General features: G+C 42.2%; 1 protein-coding gene across 1 annotated transcript; it reads right to left on the minus strand.

Annotated features, from left to right (window-relative positions):
• Positions 1–20,270: 20,270 nt before the first annotated feature.
• LOC104225753 (senescence-specific cysteine protease SAG39) lies at positions 20,271–22,110 on the minus strand. Its single transcript, XM_009777620.2, has 2 exons — positions 21,610–22,110; positions 20,271–21,012 (listed from the first exon to the last, which is right to left on the minus strand). The coding sequence occupies exons 1-2, from the start codon at positions 22,055–22,057 to the stop codon at positions 20,444–20,446; spliced, it is 1,017 nt and encodes a 338-aa protein (XP_009775922.1). The 5' UTR covers positions 22,058–22,110; the 3' UTR covers positions 20,271–20,443.
• Positions 22,111–22,390: the final 280 nt, after the last annotated feature.

Consider the following 22,390-nt stretch of genomic DNA (forward strand, 5'->3'; position numbering starts at 1 on the left):
TGGAAATGGGTTCCTCTCAAAGTGATCTCTACTTAAGGCTTTTGTTTTTGAAGACCCATTTTGTGTCAGTTATTGATATGTCCTTGGGTCTTGGTATTAGATGCCAAACTCGACTCCTTTTGAATTGGTTGAGTTCATCTTGCATTGAATTTACCCAATCTGCATCCTACAAAGCCTCAGCAATACTTTTAGGTTGAATAAAAGATAACAAGGCATAGAAAACACAAAGATTCTTTAATAAAGATCTGGTTTTGATTCCAAAGGTTGGGTCAGTGATTATATTATCTATGGGATGAGAACTTTGATACTTCTAAGATTGCACAACCAACTGGTTTTCCCTTGATGTTATTTCAATGCTTTGTTGCAGTGGAACAGGTTCATGGACAAGTTCCATCGAGGTTTGAGATTTAGTTCCTCTTTGTTCTGTTCCCCCTATCAGGTTTCCCTGAGTAGAACATGTTCCTTTTTCTGGTGCAGCTTCAGTCTGAGCTGTGACTTCATTTAAACTTATTACCAGCCCAATTTCTTTATCTACATGTTCTTGTCTCTCAGAAAGAATGTTAGTTTCATCAAAACCCACATGTACACTTTCTTCTACACACATAGTTCTTTTATTATAGATCTTATAAGCTTTACTATATAAAGAATATCTCAAGAATACTCCCTCATCACTTCTGGGATCATACTTACCCAGGGAGTCTTTGCCATTATTGTGCATAAAGCACTTGCATCCAAATGCCCTAAGATGGGATATATTTGGCTCTCTCCCTTTAAGTAACTCATAGGGAGTCTTCTCAACAATAGGTATGGTCATGCACCTATTTATGATGTAACATGCAGTGTTCACAGCTTCTGCCCAGAAACTATGAGGCAGTTTTCTAGAAAGAAGCATAGTCCTAGCCATTTATTCCAATGTACTATTCTTTCTTTCAACTATACCATTTTGTTGTGGAGTCCTAGGTGCAGAAAAGTTATGATATATGTCATGCACATCACAAAATTCAACAAATTTAGCATTTTCAAATTCAGTACCATGATCAGACCTAATTGATGCAAGTTGATTACCTAGTTATTTTTTGAGTTTTTCTAACAAAGGAAGTGAACATGTCGAATGCTTTATTTTTAGATGTCAGAAACAATGTTCAAGTAAACCTAGAGTAATCATCAAAAAGCACCATAACATATCTCTTATAACCTCTGCTCAGAGTTGTCATTGGTCCACAAAGATACATATGGACCAGTTCCATCATTCTGGTGGTACTTACCATTTTCTTACTTTTGGAAGAGGATCTTACCTGCTTCTCCCCTGCACAAGCATCACAAACTTTGTCTTCCTTGAACTTAATGTTAGGTAGTCATATCCTTGGAGACTAGTTTATTGAGTTGACTTAGACTGGCATGTCCAAGTTCTTTGTGCCAAAGAAGGGGATCATTATCCAACACACTTAAGCAAGTGAGTTTATTTTCTGAAAGTGTGGACAGATCTACAATGTAAATATTGTTTACTCTTTTTCCCTGCGAAACAATCTTGTTAGTGGTAAGATTTATCATAAAATATTTGGTAGAGGTGAATGCTACCAAATTACCTCTATCACACAATTGTGATACACTGATTAGGCTGTATTTTAGGCCATATATCAAGTAGACATTCTTAATAGAGTGAGAATCAGTCTTAGACACCTTTCCAACCCCAATGATCTGGAATTAGGGATGATTAAGACCACCTAAAAGGACCAGTTCAAAGTTAAATGAAAACATTATATTTGAGAAAAACAAATTATTGGTTAGAAAGTTCTGTAAATTTTGTATATAATTAGATTAAATCTTGCCCAGTCTCATACTTTCAATAGCATACTCCTGTGCCATGTGCTAAAATGACTCATTAATCTCTAATGATATTTTCTATGTTTTGGCAAATTTAGACTTACACAAGAGAATTTTCAGTGAAGAACCTGGTTCATTAAGATAAATAGGTATGTTTTTTACACTCTACATAATTTGAAATAATTATATTTGGATCATGAGCAGATTCCTACTTAATCCCAAACTCCTTTTGGACATATCCGTTACAAGTGAACTAGTTCTGTTCAAAAGAGTCCCAACTGAATGGAAATACCTAGATACTAGGGATATACTCTAACGTCTCTTCAAAACTGAATTTTAGTTTGATTAGACTTCTAAGAGTATGAAAACTTGTAGTTACCCCATCAATTATTCTTTGTATATCGATCAGCTTTAGTGTATTCCTTACTTCATCTCTCTCAAGCCGTCAAAAACTCTCATTCTTCTTTCATCTTCCAAACACAATCTAATTCTCTTCTCTTCCATACCTGTCACAGCCCTAAACTGGACCCGATCATGATAGCGCCTCTCGTGAAACAAGGCCAGCCGACACAAACCTCCAAACCAATTAACAGTTATAATAATTCATAATTAAGTCATTAATAAGTGATAAATCCCAAACTAGAGTGAAATAGAATAAATGCAGAAATAAATACAGCCTGACATCGGGGTGTCACCAGTCATGAGCATCTAAACATTCGTCTAAGAGCATGAAAAAGGACTACACAGTCTATTACAGAACTAGTACAAGGGAAAGTAAAGATAGAAGGGAGAAACATTGGGCTGCGAACGTCGAGCAGCTACCTAGTGAACTCCGAACAGCCTGTTGGAAGCAATCAGCCCTCGCTAGCGTGACCCGAGGCTCCTAAATCTGCACACAAGGTGAAGGGAGTAATGTGAGTACGCCAACTTAGTACGTAATAAATGTAAAGCCAGCTGAGCGATAAGAAAACATGTAAAACATAGCAAAATGCTACAAAGAGGCAGTATAAAACCAGAAAAACACAATAAAATAGTGAAAGCTCGTAAAAACACCTTAGTTTAGAGAAAACCTATTTTAGCAGTTTAAACGAGTGAATGAAAACAGGGAAACAAGATAGGAAACATAAATCAGCCCCTCGGTAAAATACCAACAGAATCAGCCCCTCGAGCTATATCACATATCACACTAGGTACCCGCGCTCACTGGGGTGTACAAACTCTAGGAGGGGCCCCTTACGGCCCAAGAACAATAACAAGCCATCTCGTGGAATAATCAAACAGGCTTTCGGCCTCATATCAAGCCACCTCGTGGCGTAACAACTCAGACCCTCGGCATCATAATCATGAATCAGTACAATACTGCTGCAGCGTGCAGCCCTATCCCATAGTATCATCATAATACAAGCCCTCGGCCTTACTCAGTCAGAATCTCACAAGCCACTCGGGCAACAGTAAAACATGATGTTCAACCCAAAATATCATTTAAAATATAAAAAATGACTAAAAGTGGCTGAGTTGTAAAAATATTAGAATATAACATGATTGAGTACAAATACGAAGTCAAAACAGTGAGGAATAGTAGTAAAAATCCCCTAATGGTCCAAACAGTTGGCACGAGGCCCACATATGGCATTCAGCCCAAAACATGATGATAGCAAACAGTTTTCAATCAAATACGTGATTAAACAATCATACGGGACGGACTAAGTCACAATCCCCAATGGTGCACGACCCCACGCTCGTCATCTAGCGTGTATGTCACCTCTAATAGTACGATGTGAAATCCGGGGTTTTATACCCTCATAACAGTATTTACAAAAATTACTTACCTCTATCTGGTCCAAACTCTAGCCAGCGATGCCTTTTCCTCTTGCCTCGGCCTCAACTCGCGTCGAATCTATCCAAAATCAGAATCATGACGTCAAAATATGCTAAGGGAACAAAGCCCGAACGAAAATAATCAAATTACAACACAAATCCCTAAATTAACCAAACCCTACCCCTGGGACCACGTCTCAAAATTTGATAAAAATTATATCAATAAACTCTTTATCCTCCCACGAGTCCATACATACCAAGAATACCAAAATCCTATAAAAAATGACCCCTCAAATCCTTAATCAAAGGTTTTCAATCTCAAGCCCTAGTTTCTTCAATATTTACCCATAATTTCCATAAATTTCAAGTCTAATCAATGAAATAACACTATAGGAATGAGTTTTATGTCCAAAAACCTTACCTCAATGAAGTTCCCTTGGATTCCCTCTTCAAAATCCCCCAACAAGCTCCAAAATCGATTTAAAAATGGTGAAAAAAAGCTGAAAATCGCGAAGGATGAAATATATACTTTCTGACCCAGGCTTCTCACACATGCAGTCCCTTTACCGCATCTGCGGTACTCATTTGCAGCCAAAGCACCTCATCTGCGGTTTCCACTTAAAACGCCAATACCGCACCTACGATCGAACATCCGCACCTGCGATACCGCAGGTGCACTCAAAATAGCCGCTTCTGCGGTTCCAACTCCTATGGCCATTTTCGCATCTATGACCCACTGGGCGCTTCAACGAGCCCGCACCTGCGGTCCCCTAGCCGCATGTGTGGTTATGACAGCAAATTCAACTTCAGCTGCAAATCCCCAACTTCTAACTTTCCAACAACTATCTGAAATCACTCTGAGGCACTCGGAACCTCAACCAAAAGCACAAACAAGTAATATACCACTATCCAAACTTATACCAATCTTTAAAACACCTCAAACAACATAGAATCAACCAAATAACATCGGATTTAAGCCTAAGGTTCAAAAAATCTCCAAATTTTCATTTTTGATCAAAAAGTATATCAAACCACGTCCGAATGACCTAAAATTTTGGACACACATACCAAATGACACAACAGGCCTACTGCAACTCCCGGAATTCTATTTCGGCCCCTATATCAAAATCTTACCTATCAACCGGAAAATGCCAAAATTCCAATTTCTCTAATTCAAGCCTAAATCTACTCCGGACCTCCAAAACACGTTCCGATCACACTTCTAAGTCCTGAATCATCTCCTGAAGCTATCCAAACCATCAGAATTCACATCCGAGCCCTTTGTTTACCTTCAAAATGGTAACAACAATTGAATTTGTAAATGGGATTCTAAAAATATGTGATATATTTTATGCTAGTTGTTAGAGCAGTTGATGCTAAGAGTATGAAGTTTAATGAAGAAATACAAGCTAAAACGGGGCAATAATCAGACGGAGATACTTGCAGCCCGAGCCTTAGACTGGTCGAAGAAGGACCTCGAGGTTGATATCTGGCTCAAGCTCGAGCTATCAGGGGCAGTCGGGGATGGGATAATAGTTGAGAACAAGTATGAAAGCAATAAACGCTAAGAGTGAGCTCGAGCTAGTAGGAACGAGTAAGTTAGAGAGAAGAGAGAGAGAGAGAGAGATTATTGATCTTATGGAGAAATAGATGGAGCAGCATCAGACCTTTACAAAGTGGTATGGATTCCCTTTATATATGAGAGGGAATACAATATAGTATAGAGTGCATTAAATGTAAAGATACGGGGATGGGATGGCTAGGCACGATGCTAGACCCTGCTGATGCTAGCTACTTGCCTCAAGAATTCCCCATCCTCAGGACCTTTGTTGGGTCGCGGGCGAACCTCAGGGGAGGGATCTCGATCGTAGTCCTGCAGCCTCGAGATACTGATATGACCCCCCCTGAATGCACCTTAGTGGCGAGAAATAGACTCATCTGATTTCACCGTATATAGATAGTCTCCGCGTTTCCTATAATGAAGTAATAGGAAACGATTTTGAACCGTCATCTCGAGGTCATCATTACCGTAACGTCAACCCTGTAAGAGCATTAAATGTCATGTTCCAGATAACTGTGCAAGGCCGCCATCAGATGCGGTAATCGAGAAACCCAAGAACTGCCATTGGCTCATCCCTTCCGCTTCCCAACAACTCCTATAAATGCATCAGTTACCTGACACTTTCCACTTTCACCCCACTTCCAAGCTCACGAGTCAGAATTTTTGTGTTGGACACCCCTTTATTTTTTCATAGAAGGATTTTAACCATTGACATGGCTAGGACCTCTAGGACGGTTCCCCAACGAAATGACACTGCATCATCATCCTGATCGCCTAAGGAAGAAACCAGAGCGGTTCCCTCATTGGAACAATGTACCCCATACTGATCTCGATGTGTCAGAGGATTTTAATGTCAATGCCACTTCATCTACACTGGGCCTATGCGAGCATGTGTCCCGATATGTTAGCATCGTGATCGATATTAGCAAGGTAAGGAAGGACTGTCGATGGAACGAGGCAGTGGAGGTGGAGATTCTTGATCGCGACCATAATATAACTGACTTTAAGGTTGGCTTCCTTCACGTACACACCTACCCATTCACCCTGGGACCTGATAAATCTGTCGAGTCCCCTCCCCTGGAGATAGACCCGGTTATCCTTTATTTCTGCGACCGATACCAAGTGACGCTTGGTCAAATCTACCCTTATTTTTGGAGGATATTGTTGATGCTTCGTTATTTCACCGAATGGGTTGAGGGTGAGATCTTTACCCTCAATCATTTGGTCAGGATGTACAACCCTTGATTGTATCGAGGCTTAATCAGGCTCTGCCATTGGTCCAAAAAATATTTTTCCACGAGCGTCGACGAGGGCAAGGATTGAGGATGGATGAGCAGGTTTATCCGAGTAAGGACCTCAGATATCATCCCGGCCCAGAGGATGCCCTTTTCGGAGAGGTGGAATACTTGACGTAAGCAATTTTCCCCTTAACTGCTTTTCAACTATTCTTCCTTTTGAAATAATAATCTCTTTGTGCTCCCTGCAGCCGCCGCTTGGCACCCGGAGGTGGTCCCAGATTTGTCGGGATGGATCGGGAGGTTGAACGAGAATTTCCCATATCATGTTTGGTCTTGGACCGGCCTGGCTAAGAAGCGTTGGGTGGCCAAGAATCATGGTGAGGATCCTTTACCGCCTATGCTTCGTATTTTGTGTTTCATTTTGAGCCCTAAGTGAAAGCGTATTGCGGTTACTTCGCTGGTGCAGGTGCGAGAATATGCCGATAAGGCCGCCCCCTAGTGGAGAAGCAGGGGCCTTGGACCCCGACACGAGCAAAAAAAGAAAAAGCAAGGCAGTTGTTGTCCGTCCTACTGCAAAGAAAACTAGGTCACTAGAGCATCGAGCCGCTGTCGGGACTGCTGCTTCAACCTCAAAGTCAAATCCTGATACCGAAGGAGAGGATGATGATGGAAGCCCTCTAAGGAGGAGAACGAGATCGAGTGCGAGAGACTTGCAGGGGCCTCGGTCGGAGGCTGCTGAGTCCGAAACGGCTAGCTCCGGTCGGGCTCGTGGGTCGGGGGTCCTTGAAGAGGATGTTGATGTAGCTTCGAATCGCGCAGCCGAATTTGATGCAGCTTTCGCCAGGGGGGCCACTAGCATTGATATTGAAGGGTCGGGGTTCAGAGCCTTCCAGGAACGTAGGTTGCGAATTGGAGAAATTGGCGACCTGAATGACTTTATGTCGATTTTTCCGGTCTCGTCAGGGGAACTGCGGGATGCCCACGGGATGATCGGCACCACAGCAGGGACTCCTCTCAAAGGGGGAGACTTTATTGCTACCATCTTTGATGGTGTTATTGATAGAGCTGATCTCGATATTCCTGGAGCCGTAAAAGCGGTAAAGAAGTCCATGCAGTAGGTGATATCCATTTCTCGTGCATTTCTTTCATCCTCGAGCATCATTCTTCATCTTTCTAACTTTTCTGCTATGCCACAGTGTAAGGAGATGTACGATCATGCCTTCCTCTAGCTCCACGGGGAGCTTTCTAATCAAGAGAAGGAGTCTGAGAAAGTTACTTTGAAGCTACATGATTCATAGGCTCGCTCTGTCCGGGGAGATAAAGAGATGGGAGAACTTCGGGCCGCTTTGGGAACGGTGCCCCGAGAAAAGGCCGATCTCGCTGCTCTGGTACTTTGCCTTGCTCGTGCCCGAATTTTATCTCGTATCCACATACGTTCCATAATCATATATTCATTGTATTACCCTTCTCATGTAGGTCGAGCAGAGTGGCTCACAGATTAATCAATTGAATGCGAAGATCTCCGGGTTGATAGAGCCAAATGAAATAGCAGCCAGGGAGTTCGCGGCATCCCGAGATCTTCTCAAGGGTGATCGTAGGGAGATTGCTGCTTTGGCTGCGGCTAAGTCCAAGGTTGAGAAAAATATTGTTACTTATCAGGAGGATGTTGCAACAGTGCATAGGGTAGCTCATGACATATCCGTAGCAGCAGAGCAGAAACTGACCCAGTATATTGAGCATGCTAAGGCGGAGGCGAGGAGAGAGACCCTGGAGGAACTCGGGGCCAGAGGTATCGACCTGTCAGCTGACCTTAAGGAGGCCCGTGCAGTGGAGGAAAAACTAGCGCTTTTGATTGCCCCTGATAAGGGCGAAGATGATAGTGACGAGGAGTAGTCTCCGAGTCATTTTTGTATACTTTCCCCTTCCCTATGTATGTTGCCCTCCGGGGAATGGACAGTGTAAAGATGTTTTTCTTTTTGACAATGTAGAAAAGGAGTTTTCATTCTGTCAGCCCTTTTCCTTGCCCCTTTGCTTTTGTGTTTTTTCTTTTGCCTCTCGGCGCCGGCCCTTCGGGGCTTGCTCTCGGATCAACCGGGGCCTTGACACTAGCCATACTCTAGGGTTAAATCAACAGCTCCTCACGAACTGATGTTTGTGATGTCGGGGTTCTCCCCGAGGTCCCGCAATTTTCTAAGTCACGTAGAAGCTGGAGTGACTCCGCCTGTACGTTCCCTTAGGAGAGGGTGACGTTAACGCAACCAGAATTAATTGGCCTTCTTGGGTAAGCGGGCAGTTGCTGATTTGCCCCTACATATTTGTTCATCTGTCTCTTAAGTGGCGAATTTTTTGTTCTTGATAAGGCTATCTCTTCTACAGAGCTTGGCATTTTGTGCTAGCCCTTCCGCTTCCTTGTTTCAGAAAAAACTTTTGCTCGGATCCTTGCCTTTTTCCCCCCTAATATGTCGTAGCCATGGTCGCTGCTTTGGCGTCTGATCATCGGGTGGAGGGAAGTCTCTCATGCGTTCCACATTCGGTCGTTGTCAGCGGCTCACCTCTGATGTCGGGAGAGTGAGGCCCGGGGTGCTTCACCTCGAGGAGGGCTGTTACGCCGGGGAAGCTTCCCAATGTTCTGGGCCATCGAGAGCATGTTTCAAGGATCATTTCATCAGTGAGGGAGTAAAACCTCGAGGTGATCATAAAAGATTGCGGATGGGGGGAAGGCGCGATTTTGCAAGTACCTTCCCCCGAGGAGAGTGCCATGACATATGTTGAGGGAGTTTTGAGCATATACACTCATGTTTTTATGCGGGGTTCCCCGGATCGGGTCGTGCTTGATTTCTATCAAAGATATCAAGTAACATTGGTGCAGGTTCATCCCTCTCTTTGGAGAATAGTACAGGCGACGAGATATTTTACCGACAAGGCCGGGATAGAATTTACCCTCAACCACCTCGTGAGGTTGTATCGGCCATTGCACTACCAGGGCCTGATTGCTCTTCAGCGTCGATCTACTCGAGCTCCTGCGATTGTCAGTGAGGAGAATGAGGACCGTGGATGGATGAATCGGTTCGTTCGGATCCAAACGACCATTGTTATCCCTAGAGAATTTTTTCCATTTCCTGATAAATGGAATTTCACACGTAAGTGCTTCATATGAGCTGGCTTCGTTTCAACCTGAGGCTGGCTCCGTAATGATATCTTTTTGTTCTTTATTTGTATAAACTCATTGGTTGCCCAGAGAGGTCCTTGATTTAGCCGAGTGGTCTCGTAAGCTGACAGCTTGCTCGATTTATGATAGGCGCCGGTGGCAAGATCTATTAAAAAGGAGGTGGGAGGCGAAGCATCATGGTAGGTGCCCGGCGCTCTAACTCCTAAGAAATGGCGTATTTCTTGCTGACATATTTAATTTATCTATCACAGGTGTCGGGAGTCCTTTCGAGGTGAGTTCGTGTCCCCCGGGGGAAGAGGAGAGGTTGCTGCCCTCGAGATCAAGGAGTGCCAATAAAAGGAAAGATGTTCTGGGGTGCGAAAAGTCTTGTAGTGAGGTGACTTCTTCGCAGCGGTTAAGGAGAAGTGATTCAGTCGATCGGCAATCTTCCTGGAGTGGCACGTCATCAAACGTTGTTTCGACCTTCGGCGAGGCTCAGCGTTTTGGCCTGATGGTGAGTTTCGACTACTGTAAGAATATTCTGGCCCCGCGCTCTTCATCTTTATCTTTACCTGGCTTTCTTTCATAGGCCTTCTACAGGCTTAAAGCCAAGCTGCTTCATTGCGAGGCCCCGTTGTGGGAGGCTCTGGATAGGGAGAAATCCCTCAATCTTCTTTGTGTAGCAAAGGAAAGCGAGCTCGTTTCTTTACGACATGAGGTGGACTAGAGCCGGGCCCGGGAGGTCCTCCTAGAGAAATAGGTACCTTGTATTTCATGCTAGCTTGTGCTCCCTTTCTATCTTGGTGTATTGACGTTTTGCTATTTCAATTGAAGGACAAGGCAGATGAGCTGGGACAACTCTGGGGCGAGGTTGGCCGAGTCAAACACGAATTCACTAAGCTGCAGGCGCATGTGAGTGCCCATTTTGTGGCAAAAGAGAGGGCTCAGGCCAGGGCTTCTACTCTTGAGGCACAAATCCAGACCGTCCATACGAATGATTCTTCTCGGGTGAAAATGATCCCAAGGCTTTCATCCGAGCTTTCGAGGGCGAAAATCGAGGTGGTGAATGACCGTCCCGAGGTTGTGATGAGCAATACCAGGGAAGGACAAAAAGTGGCGGCCTATTGAAGGAGCGCTACTATTGCTAAAGCTGAGCTGAAGAGGGCCCTCGATCGTGCAAGAAATAGCAAGGAATATGTGAGGTACAGATCTCAGAGGGAAATCCTTGAGGAGATTCATGCCAGGGGCTTCGATCTCTCGGGGGAAATCGAGCAAGCCAATGGAGAGGAGTACGATGCCAAGTTCCTTTTATCCGATGCTGAGGATGATGAGGAGGAGGCCACCAGCCATAGTTGCCGAAAGGAGGAATGTCTATTCCCTGCCTTCTTCCTTGTGTATATAGCTTTGATAATATGTCGTAGGTTGAGATTGTGCTTCACTGCCAATATGTAAAAATAAGAGGGGGAACCCGCAATTTGTATCTTTTGTACTCCTATTTGTCAGGATTTCAATCGGGTCGATTCAACCTTTGGACTGACAGGAACCTCCGAACCTGCAATATGTCCCTGATGTTTACAAGGCCGACGAAAGTGGATTTTATTTTTTGCCCTTAGGTATGCGCACTTTAACTATCTTTAGGTCCAGTCTCCGAGTCGGGATTCGACTAGAGCTCACTTTACCCTCGAGTTTTATGTTTGCATGGGCTGGCGACAATGGCTCTTACGCTTGGGGCCGAAGCAACCTTTTATGCATGTGGCCCTTAGGCATGTATAGTTAACTATTTTAGATCCAGTCTACGAATCGGGTTACGACTCGAGCTCATTTTAATCCTCAAGTTTTCAATTTTCAAGTTGGTGATAGTGGCTCTTACACTATTTGGTCGTTGAGACCTTTTAGTGTGCGGCCCGGAGGCTCGTTTGGCTGGCAAAAATTGCTCTTACGCTTTTGCCCGTGGGCATTTTGTAGGCTTTGTTTTCCTCTCGTTAAGGTCTTTTTGAAATTATTTTGCCTGACCCGTTGTCGGTTCGGGAAGAACCTCAATTTCAAGTCATTATCGGCGATGTTCGAGCACCTCGGAAGGTTCCTAGCTCATAGGCTGAGTAGCTCGAAGCCTTGTGATTTGGAGCTGACATGGTCGAAGCTTGTTTTCCTATTGAGGGAAACCTGTTTTAACCGATTCTTTTTGAAGTATATTCGAAGTAATGGTCTGCAATTTTGTTAGCGACAGTCGGGTGTCCCTGAGTCGCGTTAATTTGGCTGGAGCAGCCATTTTGGCCGTAGTCATATGTGTTTGGCCGGAGCCATTTTTGATCCCGAGTGATAGTTTAGGTATCTACACTGAGGGTATGCCCTTTCGGGATTCTTACAAATGCGACGTATAGCCTAAACTTCGGGATTGAGTTTTATGCTTGTAGTAAGGTCTTACAAAATTTTCATACCTGTTGAGGTCTTACAGTTTGTCATGCCTGTTGAGCTCTTACAATTTGTCATGTATGTTGAGGTATTACAACTTTTGTTGCTATGTAGAATAGATCTGGTTATGCCGAGTCTGCCCGCTCGGGGTCTTACGGCCTTGGGTTTTCCAGTGTACGACGATTGGTGACAGTCTCCGAGTCATCGAGTTTTCTTAGACTTGAAGGCCGTTATTCGTGAGCTCGGAGTTACCTTGTTGGGGCTTTATGAGCCCGGAATTCTGAAGTTGGGTCATGTGGGTGCCAAATTGTTGATGCTAAGTCTCTGAGTATTTCGGGATGCATTTGGTGGAGGGACCCCTGCCGTGAGCATGCTGAATTTTACTTCTTTGGAGTACGAGATGCTGAAAGATTTTCTTTATTGTTTGGCGTGAATACATGCTATTTCGTTGTTGTGATCTCGGCCCGCGCAGGCGCGGCTCCTTGGACTGTTTAGTCCGGCATATCATTTCCTATTGTAGTATCATTCGTCATTTCTTGGAGCGGGGCTGGTTGCAAAGAAAGTCCCGTAGGCTTATTGAATCCTTCTTGGGAAGTGCTTGGACATTTCCTCGTTAAAAACCCATGCCGGTAAAACCCCGTTTCGGGATAAAAAAAATTGATCAAAGGAAAAGAGTGCAAAGAACATTTTGAAACCTCAAGGTCTTCGAGCCGGAGTGGTGTCCCGATGACCTTGGTCGCTGTCCTTCGCAAGAGTTATCATGAAATAGAAGATAGAAAGAGGGAGGGGTGATTATACCTTGGTGGCGATTGTGCTTTTGAGTTTTGTTGCTTGTTTGGTGGTTGATAGGTGGTCCTCTATTTGAATGCGTCTGGGGCGACCATTAAAAAATCATGTGGATGACGTGTTGGGGATCGTCTGTTTTGTTCCTTTTGAACGTTTCTTTTTCTCGGGATTGACTTTTAGCCCGGCTGCTGAGAAATTCCCAAAGGTGCCCGTTATCGAGCAGTTGGGCCACTTCCTCTCGGAGTTGCCTACAATCCTCGGTTCGATGCCATGCGAGTTCTGAAACTCGCACATCAAATTGTAGTTCTTTTGGGAAGGATCCGAGTGTACTGGTCTGGGCCATCTAGCGTCCCTGATTTTGCTAATGGCGAACATGATGTCCGACACATCGATGTTGAAGTTGTACTTTGATAGGCGGGGCGCCCCTGTTGGTCCTACATACCCGTCGAAGCCACCTCTGTTGAGGGGTCCCCTAGGGTTCTGTCCTTGGTTTACCAATCGGTTGTAATGGGGCAGATTGCGCTTTGGAGCATTTCTCCTATTATCGGGGTATGGCTGGTACCTCTCTTTATTCGATCTTATCTCCTTCACCAAGAGCCTGCTCGGGTATACCGAGCCCGAAGGGGCTCCCAACTGGTGTTCCTCGACCCTGATATTTGACTGGTATTAGTTGTGAATGTCCGACCAGGTTACGGCGAGATGCTCGATCAAATTTTCCTTTAGCTACCTTGATGCCACTGAGCTTCGTTCATTCAGACCTTGAGTGAAGGCCTGCACTGCCCAGTCATCGGAGATTGTGGGTAGCTCCATTCGTTCTGTCTAAAAACGAGACACGAATTCTCGCAGCATTTCGTTCTCCCTCTTCTTAATCATGAATACGTCGGACTGCCTTGTTGCTACCTTGATGTCACCAGCGTGCGCCCTTACGAAGGAGTCTGCTAGCATGGCCAATGAATCTATAGAGTAGGGAGCTAGGTTGTGGTACCACATAATGGCCCCTTTCGAGAGCATTTCTCCAAACTTCTTCAGTAGGACTGACTCGATCTCATCATTTTTTATGTCGTTGCCCTTCACCGTGCACGTATAGGCAGAGATGTGTTCATTAGGATCCGAGGTCCCGTTGTATTTTTGGAGTTCTGGCATTTTGAACTTCTTTGGAATGGGTTTTGGAGCCTCTTCTTCTAGGAACGGCCGTTGCTCGAACTTCTTCGAATCTACACCTTTCAGGACCGGGGGTGCACCCGGGATTTGGTAAACTCTAAAGTTATAAGTTTCGACCTTTTTATCATTGGCTGCTATCATTTTCTCACCTAACTCGATCCTTTTGGTGAGATCCTCTAACATTTTCACGATGGTGGGATCGACTATTGATCCATCGTTGCTTGACCTCTCTGGTACCCGTTCGGCTGGGGGAGTAGTTTCGGGCGCTACTATGCTGGGAGTCTTTGCATGGCTTTGTAACTTAGCGATATCCAACTGTTGTGCCTGCAATATTTCAAAAATATCGTGAAGACTAACTTCCTATGCTTCCCGAGAAGGGATTTTTTGGGCTTCCAGTTGGTCGCCATATTGTATGCTTCGGTCGGTGTGTGAGGTTTCATCGACCTGTTGTGCGTCATGTGAGTCCGCGTCCGCCAGAATCGATCCGGGCGTGTTATCGGGATTCTGTGGCTGCATCCCGGCAGCCGGAACAGCCATGCCGTTTTCTCCGTGGTTTTCGAGGTTGTTGTTCTCGACACTGTTTACCGAGCCAAACATTTTGACCTGAAATCAAAAGATCTTGGACAAGAAAAAGTGTAAAAGATAACTTGCATTTGTGGAATGAAACCAGCAAGAAAATAATCATTATTATTTTTAGCCCCACGGCGGGCGCCAAACTGTTGACCATGAAAATGGTAACAATAATTGAATTTGTAAATGGGATTCTAAAAATACGTGATCTATTTTTATGCTAGTTGTTAGAGCAGTTGATTCTAAGAGTACGAAATTTAATGAAGAAATACAAGCTAAAATGGGGCAATAATCAGACTAAGATTCTTGCAGCCCGAGCCTCGGACTGGTCGATGAAGAACCTCGAGGTCGATATCTGGCTCGAGCTCGAGCTATCGGGGGTAGTCGAGGATGGGATAACAGTTGAGATATGATCAAACAAGGATCTTTATGGCCAGTACCATGCAATGAATGAAGAACAACTATGACAGCAATAAATGCTAAGAGTGACCTCGAGTTAGTAGGAACGAGTAAGTTAGAGAGGAGAGAGAGAGAGAGAGAGATTATTGATCTTGTGGAGAAATAGATGGAGCAACATTAGTCCTTTACAAAGTGGCATGGATTCCCTTTATATAGGAGAGGGAATACAATATAGTACAGAGTGCATTAAATGCAAAGATACGGGGATGGGATGGCTAGGCACTATGCTAGACCCTACTGATGCTAGCTGCATGCCTCGGGAATTCCCCATCCTCGGGACCTTTGTTGGGTCGCGGGCGAACCTCGGCGGAGGGAGCTCGATCGTAGTCTTGCGGCCTTGAGATACTGATATGACCCCTCGAATGCACCTTAGTGGCGAGAAATAGACTCCTCTGATTTCACCGTATACACCCTTTTTCACATAAGTCAATATCCGGTTGACTTTTCCAACTTAAGCTTACTCAAAAGAGACTAAGTGTCTAAAACCTTAGCAAAACCTCTCTGAACCCGAATCAATCAACCCGATAACACATAATACAACTTAACAAGATAATAAGAAGTAGAAATTGAGGAAACGTGCGGTAACACATGAAACAATCGGTCGGGTCGTTACAATACCCAGCCCAGATATGTCGAATACCTCTGAAAATCCTTCATCACCACCACAGGAAACTACTTCCACACCTTCTACCTCTCCTTCAACCACACCAATCTCTAAGAAAAGTAGAGTAAAAATGATGGCTCGTAAGATTGTCGTTGAAGCATAGCAGATCAAGAAATAAACAAGCAATTGAAAGGAGGTAGGGAAAAAGAATCCCAGAAATTTGAAGATTCATTTAAGTCTGCTACTAAGGGGGAAGAAAGTAGTTCTTCCAAAACTGAACAGGTATCTTCTGATTCTAAAGTTACTCCTGAGATAATTTCTGAAGTTGCTGCAAATTTGGAGAATAGATTTGTACTGGTAGGATCTATCGCAGGTGTTGAGACTACAAAATCTGGATAGGTTGGTGGTAAAAATAAAAAAGGAAAAGAAAAAGAGAGCAAGGGCGCTAGGAGTTCTGTGAGGGAACATTCTTCACCCACTCCTATTGGTCTTACAAAAGAAACTAGTGCAATGGTTGTTTGGGGAGAGGAATTTACTGAAATAGAAGAGAGTGAGAGCAAAATAGGGGAAGTGGGTCTGGCAAAGCTGCTGGGGGGTTGGTTCAACTTGGGAAAAATATAGATGAACCTGTTCCATCTGAACAGGAAACCCTTGCGGACCTACTGATATGGTTATCAATGGCACCAAAACTCATGACATTCCCTATGGTTTCATTCTCACAACTGTGCTTGCATATTTCAAGGTACCTATAAAGAAGTGGGAGGTTAGTATAAGCAAGGATAATTTTGGGGTTAATACTCTATTGGCTTGCGATTATGAAGTTAATGTCACTCCTAATGAACCTGGTTTATCTAAAAAGACACCAATCAATAGCAAAGTCAGAGTCTTGGTACATGAGAGTGAGGCAAAGGATGCTGGGATAGCAAGGCTGAAGACACAATTGGTTGAGTTAGAATATGAGAGAGATGTTCTCAAACCTGAACTTGCAAGGGAAAAGGAGAAGAATGATGGAATTCTTCAAGACATGCTGAAACTTCTCCAAGCAAATAACTCAACCCCTACCTCATAGTTTGCTCTAACTGTTTGTTTATATTTCTTTGATGGTTGAAATTCTTATCTTTATCTATGATGATTCATCCATGTTTGCATTTGAAGTAACCCCAGTGGTCATGAGTAAGCTTTAAAATCTGGTTATCTCACATTTTTATGCAACTTTTTGCTGATGCCAAAAGGGGGAAAAGAAGTTATGCTTTATTCTCTGAATAGTGATGTTTATAACCTAATGTACCTGGTCCTTGATGATAAGTGATAAAAAGGAAAAATATTTCTAACATTGTGTTGATGTTAAGGTGAGTTAAAATAGGGCCTAAGCTTATGAAAAGCACAGAGTTTGTCATCATCAAAAAGTGGAAATTTGTTAGCCCAAGTAAAGGTTAGTTCTGAAGACTATAAAGGAACTCGGGCATGAACCAGGTCCATCCCTTATTTGGATAGAAACGGGAAGATTCAAGCATGTGGGATGCACGTGAAGGAGATAAGCTTAAATTGATGTATTTGATATCTCCTGATCGAAAAGGTTGCATAATTAATAAGGAGTAGGACTCCTTAATCAAAGAGAACACTATCCAAGATAGGGAAGGAGTTAGAAGTTGAAATCAACTAGAACTCTTCCACCAAGGAAGAGTAGCATCAGAATTCTAGTTAATCTTTATTTACTAACTCTATAAATATCAGTGTTGTTCTCTTTTATAGGTGTTGCACAAACACGGAAGTTAAACGTGAATTGAGAGCAAAATAGCAAGGCAATTTTGCAAGTAGTTCGTGTGTGATTCAAGTGTGCAAACCTGAAGCTACGTGAACCAGATAGAAGAACCAGTTTCAAGTGTCTATATTTTATTCTAGTTCAATTGTAGTAGGTATTTTCATATTGTACTTTTCAGCTTTATCTAGAGGCAATTGTAATATGTACTCAGAGTATTCAAGTTAGAGTTAACTTGAACTTGTCGCAAAAGTTGGAGGTTGTGTGCTACAACTGGATTAGAGGTAATCCTTAGGTTTACAAAGAGTTTTGTAAATGTTGTTTTGGCTCAGTGATTTCTGAAGTGTTGGGAAAATCCTACTGAGTAGTAGGTCGTAGTTTTTTCACCTTTTGAGCCGGGTGTTTTTCACGTAAAAATACTTGTGTTCTTTACTTTCTCCATTTATTATTCCGCAACAGTAGTATAAGGAACACATAGAAGAACCTGATCCTTCCATAATAAGTTTAAGCGAAAAATTGGACATCACACAAATCACCCCATCTTATGTGGTATTGAAGTATAAAACATCATTAGGTCTATCTTAGACCTACTTATTTCTTGTTGTACAAGCAGAACTATACTCAATATAACCAGACACTTGCACATACTTTAAGAATGAGAGATGAACAGTATGAATTTAGTTACAATAAGAAATAATATTTTTTTTGTAGAAAACAACAAATCCTGGGTTGTAGCAATGCATTGCATTCATGTGCTCTACATATCAAACTGTAGTGTGGAAGAACAACTTATGTTGCATGGTACTCTAACAAAGAGGGGCAGATGGAAGTAAAGAGGGATCTCATGGCAAATATAATACAGTCGACACTTCTCAATTATTCCAAGACAGTGGGATTTATAGTGGGGAATACCTGTTCAAAGGGAAAAATAACCAATGAACCAACTGTTCCAGGACATATCTCGTTTGCATCTATCCTCTTTTCGCCGGATTCTACTCATTTTGTCAATGCCTCGAGCATTTTTATCATCTCGGAAGTTTCCCCGGATCTGGACCGGTTGGGCTCAGTGACAACCCGTTCTTCCCTCCCGGTATTTTCTTCAACCCGTTTGGTTTCAACCGTGTTGTGTGCGTGATTTTGATTCTGCATATGTGCTATGGCAACTTGTTGGGCTTGAACCATCTCAAAAATCAAACGTAGGCTAACTCCATTGCCTTCCCCTTCAGGTGCTTCACGAATTGATGACCGAGGTGTGTCGTGAATGTTGTTATTAGGATGTCGGTAGGTTAGTGTTGACGGCAACCTGTGAGTTGGCATCGACCAGATCAGCGATTAGTACGCCATTAGGGTTGACAAGGGATATGTTATTGCTCGACACCCCATTGTTATTTTCACCGTGATGACCTGATTCGGCGTCAACACTTAAGTGAGCAGTTTGAGAGTCTGGCATATTGGATAATCCTGGAATCAAACTTCAAAGAACAAGTGTAAAATAGCGTGTTATCAAGATTCGTATTAAATCACCACTATTATCCTTAGCTCCACGGTGGACGCCAAACTGTTTACCTTTTAAAATGGATAACAATTAAATTTGTACTCGGTTTAAAAAATATGTGGTTTAATTTAACACAAATGATCATGAACAGTAAATAGTTGAATTGAAATAAGTTGGAATGATCAAACCAAAGTGACGCAGTAGTTAAGCCTTGCGTTTAACTTAAATGCCAACGATCGGTCTCGATTGAGCCCTCGAGATAGAGCGCAAATCCGAATAAATGAGTAAATAACTGAAGAACGCTTAAAACGATTGCTGAGAGCTAAAGTAAAATTAATTGCCTTGTTATGCGTTAAAAAGTCAGTCCGAAAAATGAAGGGCTCCTCCTCATTATATAGAGAGGAGATTTAACCCTAGTATAAGTTTAATTGAAGCTAAAATCTTTTCCTTCCTTCTTTCCCACAAAAATAAAATCAGCAACCAATATTGGGCGTGATCCGCGCTGCAATATCCAGTTAATGGCGGATATTTCGGCTTCTCGTTTGTCTCCTTCAATCGCCTTTCCTTTACCCTCGATTCTTCATCTCACTCGAGCTTGATTCCCTCCGGATTTCGCGGTGCTCGATAACCGTTATACCATTTTTCCGTTCTTGGTTCTGATCTGCGGTTATCTTCGGGCTTATCCGAGCCAGTAACAAGGAACGTCGTTCCTCGTTTCACCACGGGAAATTGAGGATAACTGTATCCTTGATTTTACCTGTATACCAATATAAATATTGGAGGATGGCCAATAATATCAAGCTTTAAGAAAATTGAGGTGTCAAAAATTCTTGAATATTCATTTACTTTCTTCGACAGATTACTGATTGTAAAACTTTTGAAGACTTGTACTAAATTCTCCTTTGAGATAGCATGTTTTTTAATCTGAGTGAATCTTTAATCCTAAGTGTGATCACACCTCTTTCCCCTCTACTTGGAGTAGCTATTGTTTCTGATTGACAGAGAAGGAAATTTTTTTTTAAAAAGACAAAATTGAATGGTAAGTACTCATGTATAGAGAAGTTCTGGTCAATTGCTTACTAAATTTGGATAAGTGACTACATAATACTTGCGTAAAATTCTAAACTTCCAGCTTCAACTAAGAAAATTAAAATAGTACTCCAGTTCATGTAAACCTATTTTCTTTTTGGTCTGTTCCAAAAAGAATGACCTCTTTCTAAATTTGGTAATAATTTAGCTTAAACTTATAATTCTACCCTTAATGAAAAGCTTTTGTAGTCACACAAATATTCTGGACCCCTTTTTGACTTGTTTGGGATCGCAAATTCCAAAAATCTTCATTTTTTCTTAAACTCCGTACTCAGTCAAACAGGTTCACATAAATTACTGAGGGAGTAATTTATTAGTCAACAACAACTAACCCCACAATATTACATTTTGTGCTTTATATGATATAATCAATACACTTGTATATTTCCATAAATGAAAGTTCCAATACAAAAGACCCAGATACTGCATGCAAATCACTTTTGCATGCATGCACGACCAATATTTTCTTTTAATTCTTACCACAACATACTAAAATATGGAATACTTCCGTAGGATAAATTAAATGACTGGATAAGAAGACAACTTGGTGATGTCACAATGACCTCCAGTACCTCTTATAATTTTCATGAATCCATTCTCACCCCAAGATGTTCCCCATGAATTCTTGAATAACCAATAATTTTGACCTTGTTCATCAGTTCCATATCCTATGGCTGTAACAGCATGGTTAATTTGATATGCACAACTTCCATGATAAGTTCCTCCTTGGTAGAATTGGAACTCTTGGCTAGCAGAAATTCCAATTGACACTGGTTGTTGAGTTACGGCTTGCAATAATGCTGTTTCACTTTCAGGCACAACTTGATAGCTACTTATTTTAACTGCTGGTGTGAGCTCTTGGCTTCTGCATGTGTCTTGTTGCGTTTCATAAGGGTAGTCTGATTCAGTGGAAATTCCACCATTTTCAATGATGAATTCAAATGCATTGGTCATAAATCCTCCTTTGCAGCCATTGTTATTGGTGGTGCAATCGAGAAGTTCTTGCTCAGAAAGTTCCACCTTTTGGCCTGTTGCAATTTGGTATGCTCCCTCTAGTGCTCCAACTGCAGAGAATGCCCAGCAACATCCTATACGTAGAAAATTAGTAGTACGTATTAGCATAATATCAAGACATAGAAAGGTGCATCAACATTTTATTAAAAAAAGAAATACTTATAAAGGAAAGGGTAATAAATAACTAGTTGCAAGGACATGCAGTAAGAATCCAGAATTTAGAGTCGATGGGTTCTGATCTTTCATATATGTAGTATAGTAGTACTCCCTCCGTTTTATATTAGCTGAGGTAGTTTGACTCGGCACAAAGTTTAAGAAAAAAGAAGAAGACTTTTGAAACTTGTGGTATTAAAAGCTTAAGGGGTAAAAGGTTTGTGGGGCCATGACATATATTTGTGTGGCTATAAAAGCTTCTCATTAAGGGTAAATGGATAAAATGAAGAGTTTAAAGTTAAATTATTTCCAAATTTAGAAATGTGTCATTTGTTTTGAAACAGACTAAAAAGGAAAGTACCTCATCTAATATGAAACGGAGGGAGTAGGTTTTTTTCTTTTTCCCGCACTCATGCACACATATATAATACAAGTTAGATGTACGTAGTAATTTCTATCTAGTGTAAATCCGTCACTAAGGACATGGTGCGTTAAAATCATGTGATGTTTTATCTTACCACAAAGACCTTGGTACTTCACTTCAGTGACAGCTCCTTTCTCTCTCCAATCCAAGTTCGACGGCATGTCATCAGTTAGATCATTAATCTTGAATTCCATCGACGATACCGGAGAAGATGGGAGGTGTGAAGGCATGTTTAATCCAGTGTACCTGGCAAAAAACTCATCTGAAGTAATATCGGCAAATTCATTGATGCCCAACTTATAAGACAGATTCCCTGCCCTATTGATTGACTCAATGAATTGCATGTTTTCTTTAAATATCACGAGTCGTTTTCCTTTTTCTGCTTCATCCTTGTAAACTCGTCCATGACGTGCCATCCACAGCTCGTGTCTCTCAGACACAGATAATTCTGGCTGCAGGTTGCGAGCCGTTGCATGAGACTTGTACATGCCAACTACAAAGAACAATATTACAACACTGATCAAATTGATTTTCATAGCCATGGTTAAGTATAAGAGAGGGAGAAATATGGTTTGATCACAAAGAATATTGTTGTAAGTTGTTTAAGGATTGCATTAAATGTCTTTGGTAGCATAGCGTATATATAGAGGCGTAGATGAGAAATTATATCACAATAACTATTCTAGACTGCCAGTAATATAACCTCCTTTTAGTTAACAACTGGAAATTAAAATAATTCCGTCTTGGAAAAGTAGTTTTGACTTGACCATTTGGATTTATTGATGGAAAATCTGAAGTTATGTATCTGCCGAGTAATTCCTTTTTCGGATTATTCATTTCTGGATTGCACTGATCTTATGCTTTTTCAGGAAATT

Source organism: Nicotiana sylvestris, chromosome 2, assembly GCF_000393655.2.
Source record: "Nicotiana sylvestris chromosome 2, ASM39365v2, whole genome shotgun sequence".
Taxonomy (NCBI): Eukaryota; Viridiplantae; Streptophyta; class Magnoliopsida; order Solanales; family Solanaceae; genus Nicotiana; species Nicotiana sylvestris.